At 50.6% G+C, this 21,823-nt stretch overlaps 1 protein-coding gene across 2 annotated transcripts in view; it reads left to right on the plus strand.

Annotated features, from left to right (window-relative positions):
• Positions 1-2,814: 2,814 nt before the first annotated feature.
• Togaram2 (TOG array regulator of axonemal microtubules 2) overlaps positions 2,815-21,823 on the plus strand; it is a 55,721-nt gene continuing 36,712 nt past the window's right edge. The window contains exons 1-6 of one of the 2 annotated variants that reach the window (XM_055622651.1): positions 2,815-2,864; positions 12,977-13,115; positions 15,071-15,184; positions 16,857-17,144; positions 18,205-18,416; positions 19,138-19,328. In XM_055622651.1, the coding sequence (XP_055478626.1) occupies positions 13,088-13,115; positions 15,071-15,184; positions 16,857-17,144; positions 18,205-18,416; positions 19,138-19,328 (833 nt within the window). In that variant the 5' untranslated portion in view covers positions 2,815-2,864; positions 12,977-13,087. Of the gene's footprint in view, positions 2,865-12,976; positions 13,116-15,070; positions 15,185-16,856; positions 17,145-18,204; positions 18,417-19,137; positions 19,329-21,823 lie in introns of those variants that run through there. The other variant, XM_055622660.1, reaches the window with a different exon arrangement.

Raw genomic sequence — 21,823 nt, forward strand, 5'->3', positions numbered from 1 at the left:
TTAGGGTACAAGAGTGAAATCTGGTGGTCCATGAGCAGCCAGGTCAGTTTGGAGGTGGTGCCACTTGCCTCTGTCTCTGAAAAGTGGCATGTGGAAGTGAAGAAGGTCAGCCCTCCTTTCTGGCCATTGGAGGTCACCCAATGTATGAGGCTCTTAGATACGAGTGGCAGTTTGGAAACCTAAGGAAGGCATGGGCTCATCAGAAACCACAGAGTAAAAGAGTAGACTCTCTTCTGTCTCCTCGCCTGGCGCTTGTGGCCTTGTCACATAGATTTTTCTTCATCGGTGCTCAGCTGCTCCTGATAGGTACCACATGAGACAAAAGCATGAGTTTCCTACCCCTCTATTACACCTGTTTCATGTAATTGCTAGCCATGGCTGGGGCCATCCTGGTTTGCCATGGCAAAGTCAAGAGGATCAGAACTCCACAATCCGCCATTTTCATAGCGCAGGCTCTGCAGGCTGGAAACAACTTCTGGTCTTGGTGTTAGCGGTATGTCTCAGAGAAGATGAGTTCTTAGGGGTTAACTGTTTCCTCTCCCACTGGACTCAGGTCTCTCTTTAGTCCTATGGGAGCGTGGATAGTGAGTGATGGCTTCAAGAGATACAGGATGTAACCCAGCTCCCATGATTCACAGGGTAGCATGTGTGGCTGGTTGGCTGTGCTGGGAGTCAGTGGATGAACGGAGATAGTGTGGGGATATTTGTATGAAAGGGAAGGAAGGGTCTCCAGGGGGAGAGAATAGGAACAAAAAGAGGAAGTTGTGCGGTTGTCACCCAGAGCCAGCTAGGCAGAGCAGAGGCCCTAGGCTGAGCGTGGGTATGTCATCTTACACTATGCCCAGCTGGTGTACATGCCCTACAGAAGGGCACGTGCCCAGGCCAACTGCATCTTCCCATCGCTAGACATGGACCCTTACCCACCTCGAAGACTGGCAAAAGCAAGGAGGCTCCTTGGTGACATGTTTGTTGAAGTATTAGACCCTAACAATGGTTCCCAACCTGTGGCACACGACCACTATTGGGGACTCAAAAGACTTTTTTTTCATAGGGGTTGGCTAAGACCATTAGAAAACACAGATATTTATATTACAACTCATAACGGTAGCAAAATTGCAGTTATGGAGTATCGATGAGATACTTTTATGGCCGGGGGTCACTGCAGCATGAGGAACTGTCATTTCAAGTGTTCATACAGAAGCTACTGTGAGGCTGGCATGAAAAACAAAACAAACAAAACAAAACAAAACAAAAGGATGGAGCCGCTATGGAAGGGATGTGGGTAGGTTCTGTGGAGACGGTGCACTCTGCCTGCATAGTGAGTTGGGAAGGCGCGTATCTGGCTTCCTACCTAAGGCACACAGAGGCCAGCCTGTTGTGTGGCCATTCTTCCCAGATGCTCACAGCTGGAGCATTAGAAAATTGAATAATTTAACAGGCTTCACTTTCCCCATCTGTAACAGTTGGTTTCTTCCCACTGAGAACCCATTCGGGTCTCTGAAGGCCAGGCTCAGGAATTGGGCAGCAGTCAGCTTCTCCCCTAGAGGGGACCCATTGGTGCCCTCCAGTGGGACCACCGCTCTTTGCAGGTATATCTAGTTGGTTTTTGTTGTTGTTTGTTTGCTTGTTTATTTATTTTTTCGAGCTAGGGTTTCTTTGTGTAGCCATGGCTGTCCTGGAACTAGCTATGTAGACCAGGCTGGCCTCAAACCCAAAGATCCACCTGCCTCTGCCTCCTGAGTGCTGGGATTAAAGGAGTGCACCACCACTGCCAGGCTGGCTCTCCATTCTTACAGGCAGGCCACTCTTGGCCTCTCTTGGAGCTTGCTCCTTCAAGAGGCTCCAGGCGGTGCCTATGGACCACAGAGAGGAAAACGTTGCATTGGATGCAAGCTATTGAGCAGCTAGGTGTCCTGCAAGCCTACTTTGTATTCTTGTGTCTGTCAAGCTGACTCCTCTCTGAGAACTTGGAGGGGTCACCTAAAAACCTCCTAGTCTTTGAAAAGCTGTATAAAATCAATGAAACCTCTGATTTTCCCCTGTGTGCCTTGGAGGGTAGACCGCAGATGGGGTCAGGAGCAGGGCTCAGTGAGCAGGCACACACAGAATGATGGACTTCGGATTTCCCAAATGTTGGGCAGGGTAATGTGTCGGTGGATGAAACCATGGCTTTCTTCTACATAGATATTTCTGGAGAGATTAGCAAAGGGATTTCTTCTAGAGAAACCCTATGCTTCTTCATGGCAGCTATTCAATCCTGACATCAACTCTACAAGTACCATTTTATAGATGGGGAAACTGAGGCTGAGTGAGCTTAAATCCTGGTCATAGGGCACAAGACAAGAACAGCAGAATCAGGATCAGACTTGGCTCTGTTTGCTGCCTATCCACACTTGGCATTTTGGCTATGAAGGCAAGCTAGTGAGCCGAGGCCCATGGGGCCCAGAGGCCACGCACACAGACTCAGGAGCCTGCCTATGGCACCTGCCTCAGCCTGCTCTACATTTCTTAAAGAAGCCACTATAAAGTGAAGCCTGGCTGGCTCTAGCAAGCTTATGTGCCTCCCACCCCACCCTCTGAATGCCTCATGGCCCTAGAAAATAGGTTGGCCGCTGGGGCATGCCCAGTACCTGGCGGTGCCACAGGGGAAATGAGACCGAGGGGAAAAGTCTTAGCTCTCTCTCTCCCCCACACAGGGACTTGGGCTCCTTCAGAGAGCGGTTGCCATGCAGCGGTGTTTATTCAAGAGGAGCCTGGCAGAGAGCAGGAGTGTGCCAGCAGCGGCTGTGGGCTTTCTTGCACCTGCTTGGACTGGAGGCCGTGGCCTAGGGCTCTTAAGCTGGGCCAGGGCCAAGGCAGGCCAGGTGGGTGCTGCTCCGACCTTGCCTCCCTACATGCAGGGACAGCATTGTCTCCAGAGAGAGACTAAGGACCCTGGATTCCTCCACTGACAGGGGTTTGGCCTCTGGACGGAGAGGTGAGAAATAATGGTGTTCACTGAGCTGTTTGGATGGGAGGGCCGAGCCTCTGAAATCCATTGAAGGAGGGACAAGATCCTGACTCTGGAGCAAGCAGAGAGAGCGTAATGAGAGGAAGGGGAAGCTGTGTGACTTGTAGGAGATCCCTGCCCCTCTCTGGGTCTCTCAAAATGAGGCTGGCCTTGCTGTTGTCTGACGGGTCTGACTCAGAGAAGCTGGGCTGCTCTGGGCTGTCCCCTTCCCCAGGGTTGTGACCTTAGGCGGTGGTTGGTTCTCCTCTGGGCTAAATTCCCCGGGGGTGCTGAGGATGATGGTGCCAAGCAGGGGTGGGGGACAGCACTGAGCTTGGGGACCAGAGCACCAGGTTACAGTGAAGGTTTTGGAAAGATTCTGCTCTGGGTTTGGATTCTAACACCAGAATCATGTGCTGGAATTCTGGGGCACTTCTGAGCCTCAGTTTCCTTGTCTGTAAAGCCTCTCCTGACCCTGATTTTGAGAGTGGAGACAGGGGGACACTTGGTTAGCTCATGGGCAGAAGGAACTTTGGTTCTTGATGCCATCATGAAAGTGGAGATCAGCGTGTTTCTTGCTTGACTGATTTTGGTCCTAATACTATGGTTCTACTGGCCCACCAGCCAGGATGAGGCCCACATTGATTGGTAGGGGAGCTGAAAGGGTGATTGTGTTTATTTTTCTTTTGTCTTTTTTGAGGCAGGATCTCATGTAGCCTAGGCTTGCCTCAGACTTGCTTTGTAACTGAGGATGATCTTGAACTTCTGGTCCTCCTGTCCCTACCTCCAGAGTGCTGCAATCAGATGTGTGGGCCACTGTGCCTGACTCTCAGAAGGGCTGAGTCTTCTGCCTCTCAGAAGTATGAGGAGTAAACAGGACTTTTGTCTATGCATCAGTGAGATAGCCATAGACCATGCTGGCACCTGGCCCCAGGTGGGGAAGCGACAGGCCCATAGTCAGGACATCTTGATTTAGGCAGGTCCTACATTGTTCCCGCAACTGGTTGAGGCAGGGAAAATGTGGCAGAGGATAAGGGACAGGAGGATGTCAACCACGGCTCTAAAGAGACCTGTCTCTGAAAGCAGCAATATCGTCCCATTATTCCCCAGGGCTGCTATCACTGTAGACAGGAAGGTATGCCGTTTATGATCCACAAACAGGTTCTGGAAAAGCTGCAATGAATGCTGATGGAGCCTTTGCCTACATCAAGATAGACATCACAGATCCCAGAACCATGGGCCCTTTTCTTGTCTGTATCACGGCCACCTCCCTACCAGGGCTTATCACTCCCCTAGTTCCTTCTTGTTTTACTGCAAAGCCCTACCACCTGTGTGTGCTCTCCCACAGACCCAGTTCACTCTTGCCTTCCTTTCAGTGCTCTCTAAAGAGTCATAGCCAGCCGTCTTTGGGGGCCCATCTTCCTCCATTAAACTCACTGCTGTGGTCATCCGTGGCACCAAATATGGCAGTTGTTTTCACTGCTGTGTCACGTGACAAGCACACCACAGTCCATCCTTCCGTTTTCCTGGTGAGCATTTGGATTGCTTTCAGATTCCATGGTTAACCACCTCACGGCTGCTCCGAACATTCTCACGCTTCGCCCCTGGACCACGTGCACAAGATCGTCTGTGGGTGGACCCCCCCCTCCCAGGAGTGGAGCTTCTTGAGCTCTGTTAGAGGACACGAGCCAGAGTACAGGTGAAGGACCATGCCAACTTGCTTGTGGCCAGATGGGTTCCCATCACTCTCCACTCATGCCAGCATCTGGTATCGCTTCTCACCTTAATGTGTGCCAATCTTTGTAGAGCAGTGGCCGAAGCATATACCAGTGAACGGGCACCGCCCTAGGATCTCTTCTTCCCCGTTTCCTTTTGCCTGTAGGTCCTGCTTCCCTCCGCTGTCAGCTTTCTTAGCCTACTCTGTGTGCAGGCTGTGGGCTGCTGCTTCCTCCTGCTCTCCCATTCCTGGAGGGCCAGTCTCTGGCCAGTGTTGTTGCTTCTCTCCTGTTGGTCTTTGAGATGCAGGTCTGGGCTCCAGGGCATCTGTCTGGAAGCTGTGGTTGCCAGTTGGCCTAGTTCAAACCCTTTGGTTCTTGGGCCCTCTCGCCTTCAATCCAAGATTAGAAAACAATGGCATTCCATGAAAGCGTTCTCAATGTCCCGGTCAATAGCAGCCTGTGGCACTTGGGTACCAGCTAGGACAGCCAACGTTCTCCTTTAAAGACGTCAGATGTGACTGTCATTGTGAGGATATGTATATGGCATCTGTAGGTGAGTGCCGAAAAGCACACGCACAGAGGTCAGAGGACAACTTGCAAGAATCAGATCTTCTCCTCCCGGTGTAGATTCTGAGGCTTGAACTCAGGCTTGAGATGCAAGAACTCCTGCCTTCTGAGCCACCTCTGAGCTGCCTCTGAGCCGCCTCTGAGCCGACCTTGGCTCAACAGTTGACTTTCTTATGGTGGGCCTTTGGGAAACAGACAGGGCTGTAGCCGGAAGTTCCCTGAGGGTCTTGGTGGACCTTTGTCAGGAGCCCTGAGGAGAGTCCTGGAATGTGACAGGCAGTCATTCAAATGGATTAGTGGAAGCAAGTTGCTCTGACTTTGCTTGGACAGATGTTTCATCTCTTTTCATCCTCTTCCTGAGCCTCTGGGAACCGGCCCAATGCTCATGAATCACAGCTGGATAATTTGAGCCCCAGAGATGGGCAGAGTATTTGGACAACCAAACCATGCAGAAGGTGTGCCCTAGTAACCACTGGAGAGGGAGAGGCCTTGATGGGAGCTGAAGAAGGAAGATTCCCCCCTCTTCACTGAGGCTTTGCCAGCTGGTGTCTGGAGAGGTGTGTGGCCAGGATAGGCATTGTCTCCCAATAGCCTTGTGTTTGTGTTGATGGATGGATACTGTGTCCCCTCTGGAGTTCACTGTACATCTCTGACACTCCCTCCCCATAATTTAGTGCTAGAGGAGGGCCTTCGTGGGGGGGGATTAAGTTCAAAGAAGATCATGATAGTTGACTCCCCGTAAGATGGTAAGTAAGTGTCCCATAAGAAGGGAGCAGAGGGCTTCTTCTTTCTCTGTTATGTGGGAACACACTAAGAGCCTTCTGCGGCTCAGCAAGTCCTCAGCAGGCCGTGAGTCCTCTAGCACCTTGACCTCGGCTCTTTCAGCTGGAAACCGGGTGAAAACTCTGTTGTTTAAGGTTGCACCCGGCAGACTTCGACAGAGCAGCTGGATTGGTCTAGACAGACAAGGGAAGGGGATGGCTCACTCCACCCCTCTCCCCAGCTCAAACCTTCGTAGCAGGTGCAGCGGGCACAGGCAGCTGTGTTCGGTGCCTTGTACGTGTTTGGATTCATCTCCCACTGCCCCCGTCCAACAGATTTGGAATTTTGTAAATGTAAGCAGCAATGAGGGGCCCTGTTGTAATTAGCGTCACAGCTCACCTGTGCAAGTCCTCTGTGAGTCAGGGAAAGATGCCTCTACTCAGCGTCAAATGGTCACAGTATCTGGATAACTGTAGTGTCTGCAAGTGTGAGTGTTGTCCCCTTTAACCATGATGCCCTCGTGCAGTGCCCAGCCTGGACAACCAGGTGCAGCAGCTGTGCTTGTCATCACCTTTGCTGATGTTCATCAACGGCGTAAAGACAGCTTTCCTTTACTCATGGCATTATGTCTATCTCTCCTGTTTGGTTTCAGCGCTGGGCATGAAACCCAGCGCCCCATGCACACTACCATTGAGCTACATCCCTAGCTCTTTCCCCGCATCCTTTGGGCCCATGGGTCTCCTGTCAGAATTCCCTAGGTACGAGGTTGGGGGAGCTGTTCAAATTCTGTGATCCTAGTTGTGGATGCATACAGCTCTGCTACCTCTCTCATGCTAGCCACTCTTCCCTCAGTCCTCTGAACACACACACACACACACACACACACACACACACACACACACACACACCACACCACACACACACCACACACACTGGAGCTCACATTCTGTGGTTTTGTGGGTTAGGTAAGGTGCTGTTTTTGGGTGTGGGATGTGTGTGGGTTCTTGGAGGCATGCTCAGTCCTGTCTCAGGAGGTCATTGAGAGGTTAGCAGCCTCTACAGATGATTCTCATTAAATGAGTCTCCTGGCACCAGATCTGTTATTCCGGGTGCCCTGCCCCAGCCTGCCAGCTGTCCCCTGCTCACCACAGAATACCCAGGAAATATGGCTGTCTATCTCTGGAGGGAACATCTTCACATTGCCCTTGACCTCAGCTAGTCCTCTGCAGCTTCCTGCCCCAAAGGCTTTCAGTGGGCCCAGGGTTCTCCTTCAGGAACTGCCGACTGTTGAATGAGAGGGGTAGGCACAGCATTCAATGACAGCCTTTTGTTCTTCAGCTCTAGGGACTGTACTCAGGGCCTCAAACATTCTGAGCAAAATGCACACAGTGACTTCTTAGTTTCTATTTTTTATTTCGAGACAGTGTCTCACTAGGTTGCCCAGGCTGGTCTTGAACTTACACTCATTCTGTCTCAGCTCTCCATCAGACCTGTTTTAAAAAATAATTATATATTTTTATATAATGTATAAATTTATATATTATGTTATATATATGTTCTATATAACAAGTGAATTCATATAACATATAAATTGTATATTTTATATAACATAATTTTATGAAAAAATATGTATATAATTTTACATGTATATATAAGATATATTTACTTTTATTCATTGACAAGTTCATACATGCATACAATGTATAATGAGCCTATCCATACCCAACTACCCCAAATCCCCCAGCGTGTCTCCCTTCTCTGCTTCATGACCTTTTTAATGACCTGCTGAGTCCTCTTGGTGCTGCCTGCTAGAATGTTGACCGCTGTTGCTGGCTTGCTCTTGTTCAGGTAACCATAGCCACAACGGCCACAGAAGACGGTGTTTCATGCACTCCTCCCTCTTCCCCAGCTCTGGCATCCTTTCCTCCCCTTCTTTGATGTGACTGAGGCTTGAGGAGGCTGAGGCAGGCGGCTCACTCACCAATGCTTGTCATATTTTCTGAGCACTCTTCTTCTTCTTTCTTACTTAAAAAAAAAAAAAGATTTATTTAATTATTTACTTAGGTGTATGTGTTGTGTGTGTGTCTGTCCATCTGTCTGTTTCTGTGTACATGTATATGGGTGTCTGCAGAGGCCAAAAGAGGGTGTCAGATCCCTGGAAGCTGGAGTTACAGGCTGTTGTGAGCTGCCAGCCGTGGGGTCTGGAAGCTGAGTTCAGGTCCTCTGCAAGATGGACAAGCACTCTTAGCTGAGCAAGCTCTCCAGCCCCTTGGGTGCTCTTGATAACCTTGGTGCTCTTGATATCTTATAAGATAGATGTTTTTAATTTGATTTTGCCGTGAGATGGAAGTTCACGGAGGTTTGTGAATGTGCCTGAGGCCACGGAGTCAGCAGGTGGCATGTCTGTTGGCTTCGGAGTGAACAGTCTGAAATCCAATGTGTGTCAGCCTCCACAGAAACCAATGGCTTTGGCTTTGCTGCTGCGGCTCTGTGGCCCTGATCTGCTTACCTAATCCTCCCTAACCCCCGTCATCTTCTTATGTAGGGTCAGAACATCTACTTTCTCGTTCTACTTCCAAGGCAAATTGCATTCCTGGAAGCTTGCAGTACCGGACCTGAAGCACAGCAATACAGGACTGAGGGACGTTAATTTCCCCCACTTTTCTTGGCAAGACTGTCTGTGACGACATGCTTCTGCCTTGAATTCATTCACTTATCTACACTGCTGACAGCTGTTCGCATACACCAGGCGCTGTGTTTGGCCCTTTGTGTTCCCTTGTGAGTGTACACTTGCGTGTGTGAAAGTGTGTGTAGGTACAGCCTTGTGCGTGGGTGCATGTGAGGCCAGAGGCCAACCCCAAGTGTCATTCTGCAGGTACCGTCCACCTTGTTTTATTGAGTCAGGGTCTTGTTGGACTGAAAGTCATTGAACAGGCTAGGCTGGCCAGCAAGCCCCAGAGATCCTCAGGTCTCTGCACAGAAAGCATTTTACCGACCAGGCCATTTCCCCAGGGACTTTCTCTGCACTCCTACAGGCTGCTACCTGACCCAAACATCATGTTATCTAAAGGGCAGAGCGCTTCCACTAGTGTCAGCACCATTTTACCTGTGATGGAGGGATGATTGTGCCAGCAGGCAGAGGGGTGGCTGCTGAGTTGATGGAGGGGGCCCCATTTGTGTGTGGGACTTTTCTCTGGACTGTCTTCTTTCTGGCCTACGAGCCAGTATCAGTGGGGGCCTGGATCTCTGAATGGATGGGAGGGCCTGGGCTGCCTCTACCCAGGGTGTGGCAGGTGTGGGTGTCTCCCTGGTAAGGGTGGAGGTGATGGGGGACCCGAGCTAGACAGCCTTCTATTACTGTCACAAAACACTTGAGAAAACTGACTTGAAGGGCAGTTTTGGTTTTGGCTCTGAGGCTTCAGCCTGTGGGTGGTCGCTGGCTTTGCTGTTCTGGGTCTGTGCTGAGGCAAGCATCACGGCAGGGGGTATAGGGTGGGGCAAAGCTGCTTGACTCATGGTGGAAGGGGAAGAGAAGAGGCGGTGAGAAAGGAGCTGAGGTCTCAATGTCCCTTTCAAGGTTATGCCTTCAGTGACCTACTGCCCACTCCTTAAAGGTTGCCCTCCCTCCCAGCACACTTCCCCCTTTGTCTCCAGCTCCCCCTCCCCCCCTGAGCTTCTCATGCAAACTTCCAGGAACTGTCTGCTCACTGCATCAGCTTCTTGCTCTCCCACCTGTTCATCGCTCCCTGTCCCCAAATGCACAGTTGACATTGGATGTCTTGTTGAAGCACAGGCCATGGTCTTCTTTGACACGGGCTCTCACTTAACCTGGAGCTTTCTATTTGTCCAGACCAGTGGTTCTCAACCTGTAGGTGGGTCTCGCATCTCTCCTGCATATCAGATACTTACATTATGGTTCATAACAGTAGCAAAATTACAGTTCTGAAGTAGCGAGGAAATGATTTTATGGTTGGGGGCCGCCACAACACGAGGAAGCGTTATTAAAGGGTTGTATCATTAGGAAGGTTGAGAACGACGAGTCTAGACAGATTGCCAGCAGGCCCCGGGCATCCTTCTCTCTCTGCCTCCCCAGCTCTGGGATTACAGCTGTGTCCTGCTGTGTGCAGGTATTTTTCTGTGGTTCTGGGGTTCCCATGCTTTCATAGCAAGCTTTGCACCAACTGAGCCATCTCCTCCTCATCCAGACGCCATGCCTTTGTGAACTGAAGCGCCCAGGTGCGCTGATCACTAACTGGGGGCCAGACCCCATGTTAAGTGATCATCCCTGCCTGTAGAATAGGTACTGAGGCTCACCAGGGGGGTTATCTCTTTCTGCAGCAGCAGCATTTGGGTTTACAGGCATCAGTGATGTGCCGCCAGCCACGCAGTGCCCAGGGAGGGGCTGGATGTGAGCTCACTCACCTTTGTATCCTGGTCTCTGGGATGTGGTAGACTGGAGTGGACCGCAGAGCTCCACCAACAGCTCAGAGATCAGAATCAGCAGCCTTGCGACGGGCTGCGGGGTTTTCTCTGGAGGTCCGTGGCTGGGCTGTTTCGTGGAAGTGGAGGTGGGCAAGGGCAAAGCCTTCCCAGGCTGGGCTTCTGGGTCTTCAGACTCCAGGGTACATATGCCCTCTATGCCTGCAATTGGAGTGCCTTTCTCTGTCTTGACCTGTTGACCTTCTGACCAGCAAGACTTTTGTCTCTCAGTTGGCTTCTCAGATAACTGGGTGGCCCCCGAGGTGTCTACCTTCCCAGACACTGAGAGTGTTCTCGTGTCCCTCCTAGTGTGACAGTGGGTGCTTATCTGACTGGTATGACAGTGGTAAGTACTTGTCCCACACGGGGTGGTGGCAAGCGTCCATAGCCTTCTGCTCTTACAGAAAGCATTGTGCTTCCTGCCTGGGTGGCAGTTAGTGCTCGCATAGAAACATGGGCTAATAGTGAGCCCTGGAGGAGGCCAAAGGGACATCTGAGCTAGGTGTAGTGATCTCAACACTCTAGGGGCCGAGACAGGAAGATCTTGGGTTTCTGGCTAGCCTGGGCTACATGCTGAGATCCTATTTCAGAAAAGAAAAATAAAACGGTGTATGTGGGGTGAAACCGAGCTTGAACGTACTGTCTATCTCCTCCATGTGATGACACCCATGTCATCAGTGTGCTGTGAAGGGCGGGAGAGCCGTCTCCATGAAACTTTGAAGATGTGTGAGCATCCATGTTCCACTATCACCCCTCCCCCAGCACGGTTCCTCCCTGCCCTGCCTCCCCAACTGTTTGCTGTTCTCTTGGCACAGTAACTTCCTGGAAAACAAGGTGTGCATGGACCTGGCCTTGGCTTCTGTGGTCTGTGAGAGGCACAGGGGTGGTAACAGTTTGTTCTTGGAGCTGACACGCTCCTGAGCCAATGCTAGCTTTGTTTCCATTCCATTTGAAACCTGAGTACCTTCTGTCCTATAGCTTCTTTCCTGCTGCATGGGTCACCATGGCTTTAAGGGAAGGAGCAGACAATAGCTTTTTTTGTTGTTGTTTTTGTTTGTATTTAAGATTTATTTATTTATTTAGTGTAGAATGTTCTGTCTGCATGTACACCTGCACACCAGAAAACACCAGATCTCATTGTAGATAGTTGTGAGCCACCATGTGGTTGCTGGGAATTGAACTCAGGACCTCTGGAAGATCAGCCAGTGCTCTTAACCTCTGAGCCATCTCTCCAGTCTTTTTGTTTTTTTAGCTTATTTTTTTAAATTATTTTTTAAAATTTTTATTAATTACAGTTTATTCACTTTTTATCCCACCTGTAGCTCCTTCCTGCCTCCCCTCCCACTCCCATGTTCCCTCCCCCTTCTCTACCCTTGTCCCTCCCCCAGTCCACTGATAGGGGAGGTCTTCCTCCGCTTCCTTCTGATCCTAGTCTCTCAGGTCTCATCAGGAGTGGCTGCATTGTCTTCCTCTGTGGCCTGGTAATAGTTTTTATTGGAGCTGGGAAACTGAGGCTGAGAGCGAAGGCATCAGTTATCTGGGGCAGTATGGAGCGCTGAGGGGAGAGAATGATATCCCGCTCATTAGAATATGCTGGCTGATTGAGCCCTTTAGCTTGAGGTTGGATGACCCGACAGGTAGGCCTTCCTGGCCAGAGCAGTTCAGTGTACAAATGAGACTTCGGTGAATTCTACTTAGGGGACAGGGGCTGAATGGCATCTGAGCTAAGTCCAGAGCTCTGTCTTAGGGACAGGGATCTTTGAACGCACACCACACCCTGGGCCTGAGTGATCTTCCTGGGTTGGGGGTAGGGTGCCACTCCTTGCTGTCACATGGGACATGGCTGCTAGTCCATTAACCACGGTGGCCACCTGCTCTGTGGATCTTTGGTGACTGAGGGGCTGAAGATGCAGAACTGACCGGGGCTTGTTTGATGGATGTACTACGGTAAGCTAGACGAAGGCCAGAGGTTTCCTCTCTGTGAGTCCCCCAGGACATGGAGGAATGGGGCTGCCTCTGTCTGTGGACATTCTGACTTCCAGGAGGTAGCTGGTGAGGAAGTTATTATTCACAAGGCATTGCAGTAGGAGGACTATAAAAACTTAGATATTCTGTGCTCTTGGGCAACCCAAATTGTCTGTCTAGCAAGAAGAACTTTGAGTAACATGGAGGCATCAATACCTACCTTGACAGCCTAAGGTGAGAGAGTGGGGTCATGTCTGAGTGACAAGGGGTGATGGGTTGATTGGGCTCTATTGAGACTCCTCTCAGTGAACTCTTCTGCAGGGCCATATGGCCTTGGGACTCAGGATTCTGGGCCGTTCTGAGAGAGGGTACAGGTCAGGAAGGACAGGATGGCATCCTGGGCCTGGCACTGACCTCAGCCAGGCTTTGGCTCCTGTAGATCACTGAGGAGGGTTTAAAAGCGTTTTGTTTATTTTATTGTATTTTTTTCACACAGGGTCCTGGATGTCACAGGCCAGCATCCTTTGGACCCTCGAGGCCTGTGCTCAGGGCCCTGGGACAACTGCCCCCTCCAGACAACCTGGTGGGCGCCTTCTCCACCCAGGGCATGGACACCCGTGATCATGTCCCTCCAGGTAGGGGAACTTGATGGGCTGAGAGTCTTTCCTGGATAGTCCCGGGGTCACGCTCTGCTGGGCTTTGCCGCCAGGTGGCAGCTGGCCACAGGCTGATACTGGGTCTCCTGACTTCAGTTGCCATGACTGTGAGGCTCCCTGGCCAGCAGGGGTGTGGCATGCCCTGGGGACTCTGGCTGGCTTCATGTCTGCTCTGAGACACAGTGGGTTGGCCCCTTGAAGGGTTAACGCACAACCCACAGGTTGTGAGCCTGTGGGTGGGAACTGAGATGTTTCCCCCTGCCTCGTATGAAATGGGTGATTGCCAGGTGCAATTGCTATTAACCTCAGATGGGCCCAGGTGCAGGGGATACATGTCCAGGTGGCCGTGGTAAGGAAGATAGTAGCCGGGGGACATATTATGCTTAGGCAGTACGCTGCAGAATATGAAAACAGCTGTGTAACTCACAACTCCATCAGTGCCAGCCCGGCCATAGAGTCTAGTGGAGAAGGGAGAAAGGCGGAAAGCCTACAAGAAATCTAGGAATAGGATGGAGGTAGTTTATGGACCCCAGCACAGCCCAGTTAGTTTGTTTTACAGGTTGAGTCTCTGAGAGGTTAGTTTATTTCCTCTAGGTCCCACAGCAATAGAAATAAGAACAGCCTAGACTCCCAAGTCCTGGTCTGAGGGTGTTTCTGTGTGGGGGTGGCTGAGTGTCCCTCTGTATCAAGGGCTTATCTGGTGGTCAGTTACACTCCTTACATGGTTCTGAGATGTACTTGGGAGGGGCTGAGCCTGAAAGCTTGGGGTAATGACATTGTTAAGTGTGTACGGAGAGGCAAAGGCGGACTTGGGCCTGTGGGACCAAAGGCAGCGGAAGGCTTCCCTTTTTTCATTTAATATGTTTTCACTCATATTCTTTCTTTTCCCTTCCACATCTTCCTTACCTCTCTAACCACTCAACTCCATGATCTATCTCTCATATATATATATATATATATATATATATATATATATATATATATATATATATATATCCAAATGAAACAAAAAGCCCACAACAAAAACTACAACCATGGAGTTTGTTTTGTCTTGCCCCACTACTCCTGGACATGGAGACTGCCCTGGAGTGCTATTATTCCATTGGTTAAGCATGGGACTTTGTGTGTCCACTTCCCCTTCTCAGTGCCAGGATCTCCTAGCCACCTCCCTCTTCTCTTCCTGCCTTCTGCTCTGGCTCTTCCTTACTGGGAAGCCATCTCATCTCTGTCTCTGTCATTGCCTATTTGTCACCATCTGTCTGTCACTGGCCTTCGGGTCTCCTCCAGGGGAGGACCAGGTCAGCCTTGCTTCCCTATGATCAGCGTGTACAGACCAGAGTCCCTGCACAGTTCAGGCACTAGGAAATGAAGGATGTCATTTGCCAAACCGGGGAGGTTGTGGAGGGAAGCCTGGAGATCAGTGCTTGAGGCCTTCTAGGGATGAGGCAGGGAATGGATGCTCTGAACCAGGGCCTTTGCAGAGGCAAAGGGAATAGGGGGTGTTGGGGGAGAGCACAGGCAGAGCACTGAGATTCACTGTGACAGAAGCTAGGGCTGTGCTCAGCAGGAATCAGTTTCATTGGCTGCTGGAGAAGGCTGAAAAACAAACAAACAGACCCATAATTAGGGGACTTGACCCAAAGCTGGAGGGAGATAGAAAGCAGATAGAGAGGGAGAAAGCAGGCAGAATTTGAGGAGAGAGCAAAGCCTGGGGAATAATAGGTTTGTGGGGTTGTTTGAGATTACTGTCTGGCTGGTACCCCCATCAGTGGACCAGGCTCTGGTATGAGGCCCAGGACCTGCCCTTGGTTCCTTCCAGCAGAGACTGCAAAGGGAGAATGGTAGTGATTACCGGTGTTCCTAATCTTCGTTTTTACCCTAGTTTGGGCCCCAGAGGACTCTAAGATACCGTTCTCCTGTGATTCTGTCCCCAGCCAAAGTTCTGGCTCCAGTGGCTGTGTACTGCGGGAGTGTCCCTCGGCCTAGTGTTGGGCTCCGAGTGCCCCCGCCTGGAAGCATCGACTCAAATCTTCTCACTTATGGTGAAGGTGAGGACCTGGCCACTTGGTCACGCCAAATTGCTCTGGTGGCCTCTCTGGGGTCTTTGGCATGGGGTGGGAGGGAGCCCAGAGAAGCTACCCAGTCAGGGTCACAGAGCTCAAGCCTGGCCTGCAGGAGAAATGACGGTAGCTGGATGTTTGGACAGCCTCACACTATAGCAGGTTTTTGTTTACCAGCCCTTGTTTAAGACGCTCCTAGAGACTAATTTCAGCATGTTTGAGGAATTAGAGGATCAGGGTCCAAAACCTGGTTACATGAGACTCTGTCTAAAAGAAAAAAAAAGAAAAGAAAAGTAAAAGCTGAAAATTATATTCTTGTGGTCATTTAAATATAACAAAACATTTATATACCAACTTTAATATGAGTGGAATGGCATTTAGGAGCAGAGAAGAAAAAACAAAACAAAACAAAACAAAACAAAACAAAAAAAACCAAACCAAACCAAAAATGAACCCTCTAAAACCCAAAACAAAAAACGTAAACAAAATGTGGAAGTAAACAACAACAAAAAATGTTTCCTTGGGATGAGGGCAGTAGAGAGAGAGATTTCAGGGGGTGAGGAAGTGAACCTGGGACCTCTCAAACTCCAGAAAGACAGGGTTGGCTGCCGTGGGGGCCTGCATCTTGGGCTCAGGAGGGCACCAGGCATGAGTAGCAGGAGAGAGTCACAAGCATGGCAGTCCTGCCCTGGTGCTTGCCTCGACTCCACTCAGCCCCTGTGTCACCTTCTGCTCCTGGACTCCACTCTGATGTCCAGCTTTGGACTGTCCAGGGCAGGGCTCAGTCCCTGCTCTGCATGGAGGCCTCTGTGGCTCAGGTATCACATTCCCTCAGGCTCTGGCTGGTCTGGGAGTTTGGCTGTCCTTGCATTGTGTGCCAGCTACAGTCCAGGCCCTGCTGCCTGCACACCAGGTGTTAGCACTTACGTCAGGCGGTTCTAAGACGTGAAACAATGTAGAAGAGCTTCTGCACGCTCCCTGCCCACAGTCCCTGGGGTGCTTCCAGGTTCTAGGACTGCTCTGGGCCCAGCAGTTCGCCAACGCCTTCTGTATCGCCACTCACAGCAGCAAGTGCATTGAACATTTTGCTCTATAGCTTAGGGCACATCTCATGTTTGCCTTGAACCTATTAACAGCGTATCTTTTTCCTCTAATTGGAAGTTCCGTAATCATAAAGTCCTCGTCTCTGTCCCTCCACTGTCCGGAAAATGCTCAGTACACTGACAGTGCTTATTAAATGCTGGCTTGAATGAGAAAGTGTACGACTTGGAGCCTACATGTGAGCACAACTTGTTGTGAAGACCCAGCTTGTCCTCTGGGTCCGTGTTTGATATTGTTGTTGGTTCTCAAAGGCTGGATGGTGGACCCTGATGGAAGTGTTCCCTGGGCAGACAGACAGCCCTTTCCCTACGTATTTAGCATTTCTTGTCCATTCTGCAATAAGGCTGCTTGTAGATCCCCTCTTATGCCCTGAAGATCTTACGACCTGGGTCTCATTCAGGGTTACATGTCCCATGGCACCACTGACCAGCAAATGGCCCCAGGAAGAAAACAGAATGACACAGGCAACAGGCACATGGCTGATCATTCTATGGAAGCTATTCTAGGAAGTTTGCTGGTGCCTGTGCCACCCTGGGCCTTGTGTCCCTGTCTCTCTCAGCCTCTCTGCAGTCAGTGTCAAGTGTCCTGCTAAGCAGCGAGAAGCTGTCACAACTCTCAAGTAGACACGAGGACCAGGGTAGCCTCACGCTGGATGCTCCTTTGAAAGGCTTGCAGGCCCAGAATGGCTACCCCAGGGTCTTCAGAGCTGTGCCCTTGGGCCCCCACCCTGTGGCAGCTATCCCTTCCCTGGAATCAGAGGCCAGCACTGTGGCCCGGGACACCATCCAGATTAAGGACAAGCTCAAGAAGAGGCGTCTCTCAGAGGGCATGGCGGCGTCTTTTCAAGGTAAGTCATGACCCTGCCAACAACCACTCTGGACTCCAGATCAAGTACTCCAGACCACCCAGGCCATGAGTGTCAGCAGGTGTGCAGGCTTTTGGTGGTCCACTGGAGCTGACCAGTGGGCTTCTACTGAGGGGGTGCTGTTTTGTGGGATATGTAGGTGGTGGTGAGGATAAAGTGTAACAGAAATGGATGGTGAGAGGCAATGTGTCGTTTAGGCTAGGTTAGGAGGGTCAAGGCAGGTCTACCCCACATTGGTAGCTGAAGAAGTGGGGAGGGAGGAGGAGTGGATTGGCATCTGCCTGGCACCAGGTTGGCATTTTGTGTAAGGGGGCAGACGTGTGTATTTCTAGTGTTTACCGGACATGTGGCTGGGTATTCTATGAAGTCTATTCCTTGAGTCTTAGTGGCTATAACATTACGTTCCCATCTCTGAAGGGAAAAAAGATTTATTTGGTTCACTGTTTCAGCCCATGCTGGGAAAGGCAGGCTGGGGCAGCTCCATTCATGAAAGTGGGGGCATGTGGCCGAGGCCGGTCCTATCACAGTAAACCAGAAAGCTGAGCACAAGGCTGGACCCAGAGTCTGGGCTGTAACCTTCAAAGACCTGCCCGGAGTGACCCGCTTCCTGTCTCCTCCAGCTGGGCCTCAGCTCCTAAAGCCTCTACAGTTGCTCCAAAATAGTGCACCCAGCTGCGACGAAAGTGCTGCAGACGAGAGCCTGAGGAGGGACAATTTAGATCTGAAGTTAGGGACACATAGGGTCACAGAGCTTCTATCCAGGGACAGCTGTCCCTGCTCTTTGCCCAACACTACTCTTGCCCATACCTTCTTTGACTTTGATTTGCATTTCTACCAAGTTCTATGGAACTGAAAAGGGGCCTGACAAACCCTGCTTACCTAGTGTTCTGGTGGGTGTGGGGTGCAGGGCTGGAGGGAGCTCTGCTCCCTCCCCTCATCATCTCTACTCCTCTCAGGACCCAAGGGCTAGGTTAGCATGGCGCTGCCCTTCTTTTCCCTGTGCTCCGGGTGCTAACTCATTCTCCCTCTCACCCTTGCTCAGTCTCTCAGGATCCTAGGGGAGGCCCCAGAGGGGCTCCCCTGAGGAGCACCATTCCCCGAAGCACCTCGCAGAGGCTCCTGAGGGTGCCCAGGCCAATGCCTCCCATCCAGAGCATCCCCACCACCCCTGAGGCCAACAATGCCACGGAGAAGGACCTGGACCCTCCCGGGGGCAGACAGGATCTCCGGGCTTCGGGGGCCAGTGCCCAGGAGGTGAGGAGGCGTCACCTTTCTTTCCTGCAGCTACCCTATCTGCTTTTCTTTCTTTACCAGCTCCTGTCCCCGTGCTCTGTGCATCGCTGCAAGTGTCTCAGGACATTCCTCAAGATTAGGGTGGCATCAAGAGAGTCTGGAGGTCCTCATTTGACTTCTCCCCATAGTATTTCAGACCTTCACAGCTGGCTTGAGTGTTTTGGGGGAGGTGCCACCTGAGAGGTACAGGGGCTACAACACTGTCTGTCCTGGAGTTGGTGGCCCTCAGGCTTTTTCTGGTAGTCGTGTCTTGAGATTTGCCTGGTTTTCTAGTGGTCTCTTGTTTAATGCCAATGAGTTGGCAGGGGGAACCAACCCCCTCCCAGCCCTATTTTGTACATCTGTAAAAGCGAAGATTTTAATTGTGTGTTTTGAGGGTCTCTTCCAGCTCTGAGAGTCAAAGATTTTTTTAAATTATGAAATTAGAAGATCAAAAATACTAAAAAAGGAATTAAAACAACAGAAAAGCTTGTCAATCTTCTCAGCTGGAGCGGTTAGGAAGGAATGACCCTCAAAGAGGGGCTGGGGTGGGGCTAGGAGACTGAAAAGGGAAACAAGAGGGCATCTTCCAGCATCCTTTTCGCCAGATGTCTCCTGGCTGGAGACGCCCTGTGTGAGGTTACCAGGACCTGAATGAACAGTGAGTCATGCTTCCAAGGACCAGGCTCCCTTCTGCTCTCAGGTGCAGATTTCCCGGCAATACCTGCATTGCAACGACGAGAAGATGCACAAGTCTTTAGGAGGCCTCGTGATCCCGCCCATTCCGAAGGCCCGGATGTCCACAGGGACCTCTTCCTGCAGGCCTGGCTCCCTGCCCAACCCCTTGGGTCCAGGCCAGGATGTGCTTACAAGACCCAGGGCCCCACAGACACGGTAAGCGGCCAATTTCAAATCTCAAGTCTGTTTGTAGTCATCTCTCCTGTAACTTGCCCTACCCAACCCCTTTCCCTCAGCTCCCCATTGCTGAGTCACTGTGGCAGGCACAGCTTTGAGGCACCCATGAAGGCTATAGCATTTCTGAGATGGGCTTCTCTGAGCCTGGGCTCTAGCAGGCTGGCTCTGAAGACAGACAGGACAAGTGATGTGGACAGCCTGTTTTCTAGTTTCTTATTGTCTACAGTTGCCATAGTGATGAAAAAAAAAATACAAGCTGTTTTAGGGCATGATCAAGTTCATGGAGGATCTTTAACATTATGTGTTTTCTTAACTGATGGACACTAAAACCACAACCATTATCATGTATATTGTGTTTGTGAATGCATATGTGTGAGTATATGGGTTTTCCATAAAACTTTTGGACTTCATACCCGGAAACAGTTGGAGCAGAGGCTCTAGGCTATTATGAATCTGTAAAGAAGATAGACAGAGCCTTCTACACAGCTATCAGCATCCAGTGGCCAGCCCAGACTGATATCCGAGTGAGTATGTAGGAATGGATATGCACGGGTCTGCGAGTGTGTGTGTGAGTGCCCGTTCATCATCTATGGGCCTGGCTCTCCTAGTGTGCTGGGCTACTTTTCTTTCCCATTGCTATGATAAACCAGCACAGGATGGAGGCAGGTTCTAGAAGAAAGAGTTTATTCGGACTTGCAGTTCCGGAGAGGAAAGAGTCTGTTACGGTGGAGGACATCAGGCATGGTGGCGCAGATGCTGAGAGCAGAGGGAGGCTTCTAAAGCCCCAAATGGCAGAGTTCCTCCAGCAAGGCCACACTTTATAAACCTATCCAAACATTGCCACCTTGGGGGACACGTCTGACTTAAGCCACCATGTATAGCCCATGTTCAAAAGTCTCCCATTTCTCTCTGTCTTCCTTGGTCTCCTGGTTCCTGCCCTGCCTTCTGTGTGCACCCCTGTGTCTCCATCTTTGTCCAGCCCTGTCGGGATGTGGGGACAAGTCCAGGTACCCGCTCCAGGATGGGCACTCCCTTTCATTTTCACCTTCCTGTGAAATTCTCCTCCAGACCAGCCTTCCTTACAGTTTGGACATTTCTCCTTGTGCCCAGATTCCTCTCATCTCTTGGCAGCCTCAATAGTAAATTCATTGTTCTGTCCAAGGCCTTTTCTCCCATCTCGTGACTTAATTTTCCCATATTGTTTAGACTGTGGCTAGCCCTTGGATTTTATACCTCCCTGCTTTTATACCCATGTCGTGACCTTCCAGGCACATGCCTTTCATCGGTCACTTAAATTTGACCATCCTTGAAATTTCTGTTTTTGTTTTTGTTTTTCCTGTACCCATGATCTCCAGGCTCATGGGGCCTCCGGTGACTGTGCCATGGGCTGACCTCCCCCTGGAGTCCCACACTCTCTCACTGGGACCTCCGCTTTCTCATGGCAGATGCTGGTCAACATTACAGGAAGCAGGGGGAAAGGGAATGCATATTACCATGGCAACACGAGGCACCTGGTGCTTCCCCAAGTTGCCCCTCCATGAGAAGCTGCCCTTTGCCCACACCTTCAGCAGTCTGGCTCTGGCTGAACATGCCTCTGGTCCCTCATCGAGTGCCCTTTTCCTAGGCTTTTCTTATAAAACAAAATACACAGAAGCTACTGTCTGGTTCTCGTCCCTGCCATTCCCTCCCACTCTGCACGTACAGCTGCTTCTTAACTTCATCCAAGAGGTCCTGGTCTGCCATCTCCTGTCCCTTGCTGTCCAGCCTCACCTTCCATTTCCAATCCCCGCACAACCCTTCCGTGACCTTCACCTTTCTTGACCTTTTGCTTTCAGCAGCTTTGAGAGGAGTGTGCTTGGTTTGGCCTTTAGGGAGCACCTCCCTCCTCCAGCGCTGTATATAGGTGTGCTCCCTTGTGGGTGTGCTGATTCTGGAATCGGAGCCTCACTGCCTACGTGGCACTTTTCTATCCTGCACACCAACACTGTCCTTCCACCCTGGCCTCACCTGGCTTTCATGGCTAGCCGGGACAGGAAGGGGGCCACCTCTCCTTTCTCCACAGGACACGGACCGCCTGTCCCCTCACCTCTCTTTCATTGTTTCATGGATTTAACCAATAAATCTTGGCTATTTAAGTTGATTTTTTTGTTTGTTCCTTTTATTTGTTTTGTCTTGTTTAAACCTCATTTTGTTTTTTTGAATTGGCATTTTATAGGTCAGGGGTCATATCTCAAAGACCTGTGATGCTAAGCTTGGTACCTGACATGAGTTAGTCATATACATAACACCTGCCTTATGCTGTCAACAGCAACTTGGATCTCTCTCCAACACCTCTATAAGGCTGCCTAGCAAATAGGTGGGAAATTCACCCTATTCCTATTACCACTTCATTCACTCACCCACCAAATCACCTATTCACTTAAAAAATATTAAGCACTTACTATCTGCTAGGTGCTTTGGAAACCAGAATGAAT

The sequence above is a fragment of the Psammomys obesus genome, unplaced genomic scaffold (assembly GCF_907164565.1).
Source record: "Psammomys obesus unplaced genomic scaffold, mPsaObe1.curated_primary_1811, whole genome shotgun sequence".
In the NCBI taxonomy this organism is placed as follows: domain Eukaryota; kingdom Metazoa; phylum Chordata; class Mammalia; order Rodentia; family Muridae; genus Psammomys; species Psammomys obesus.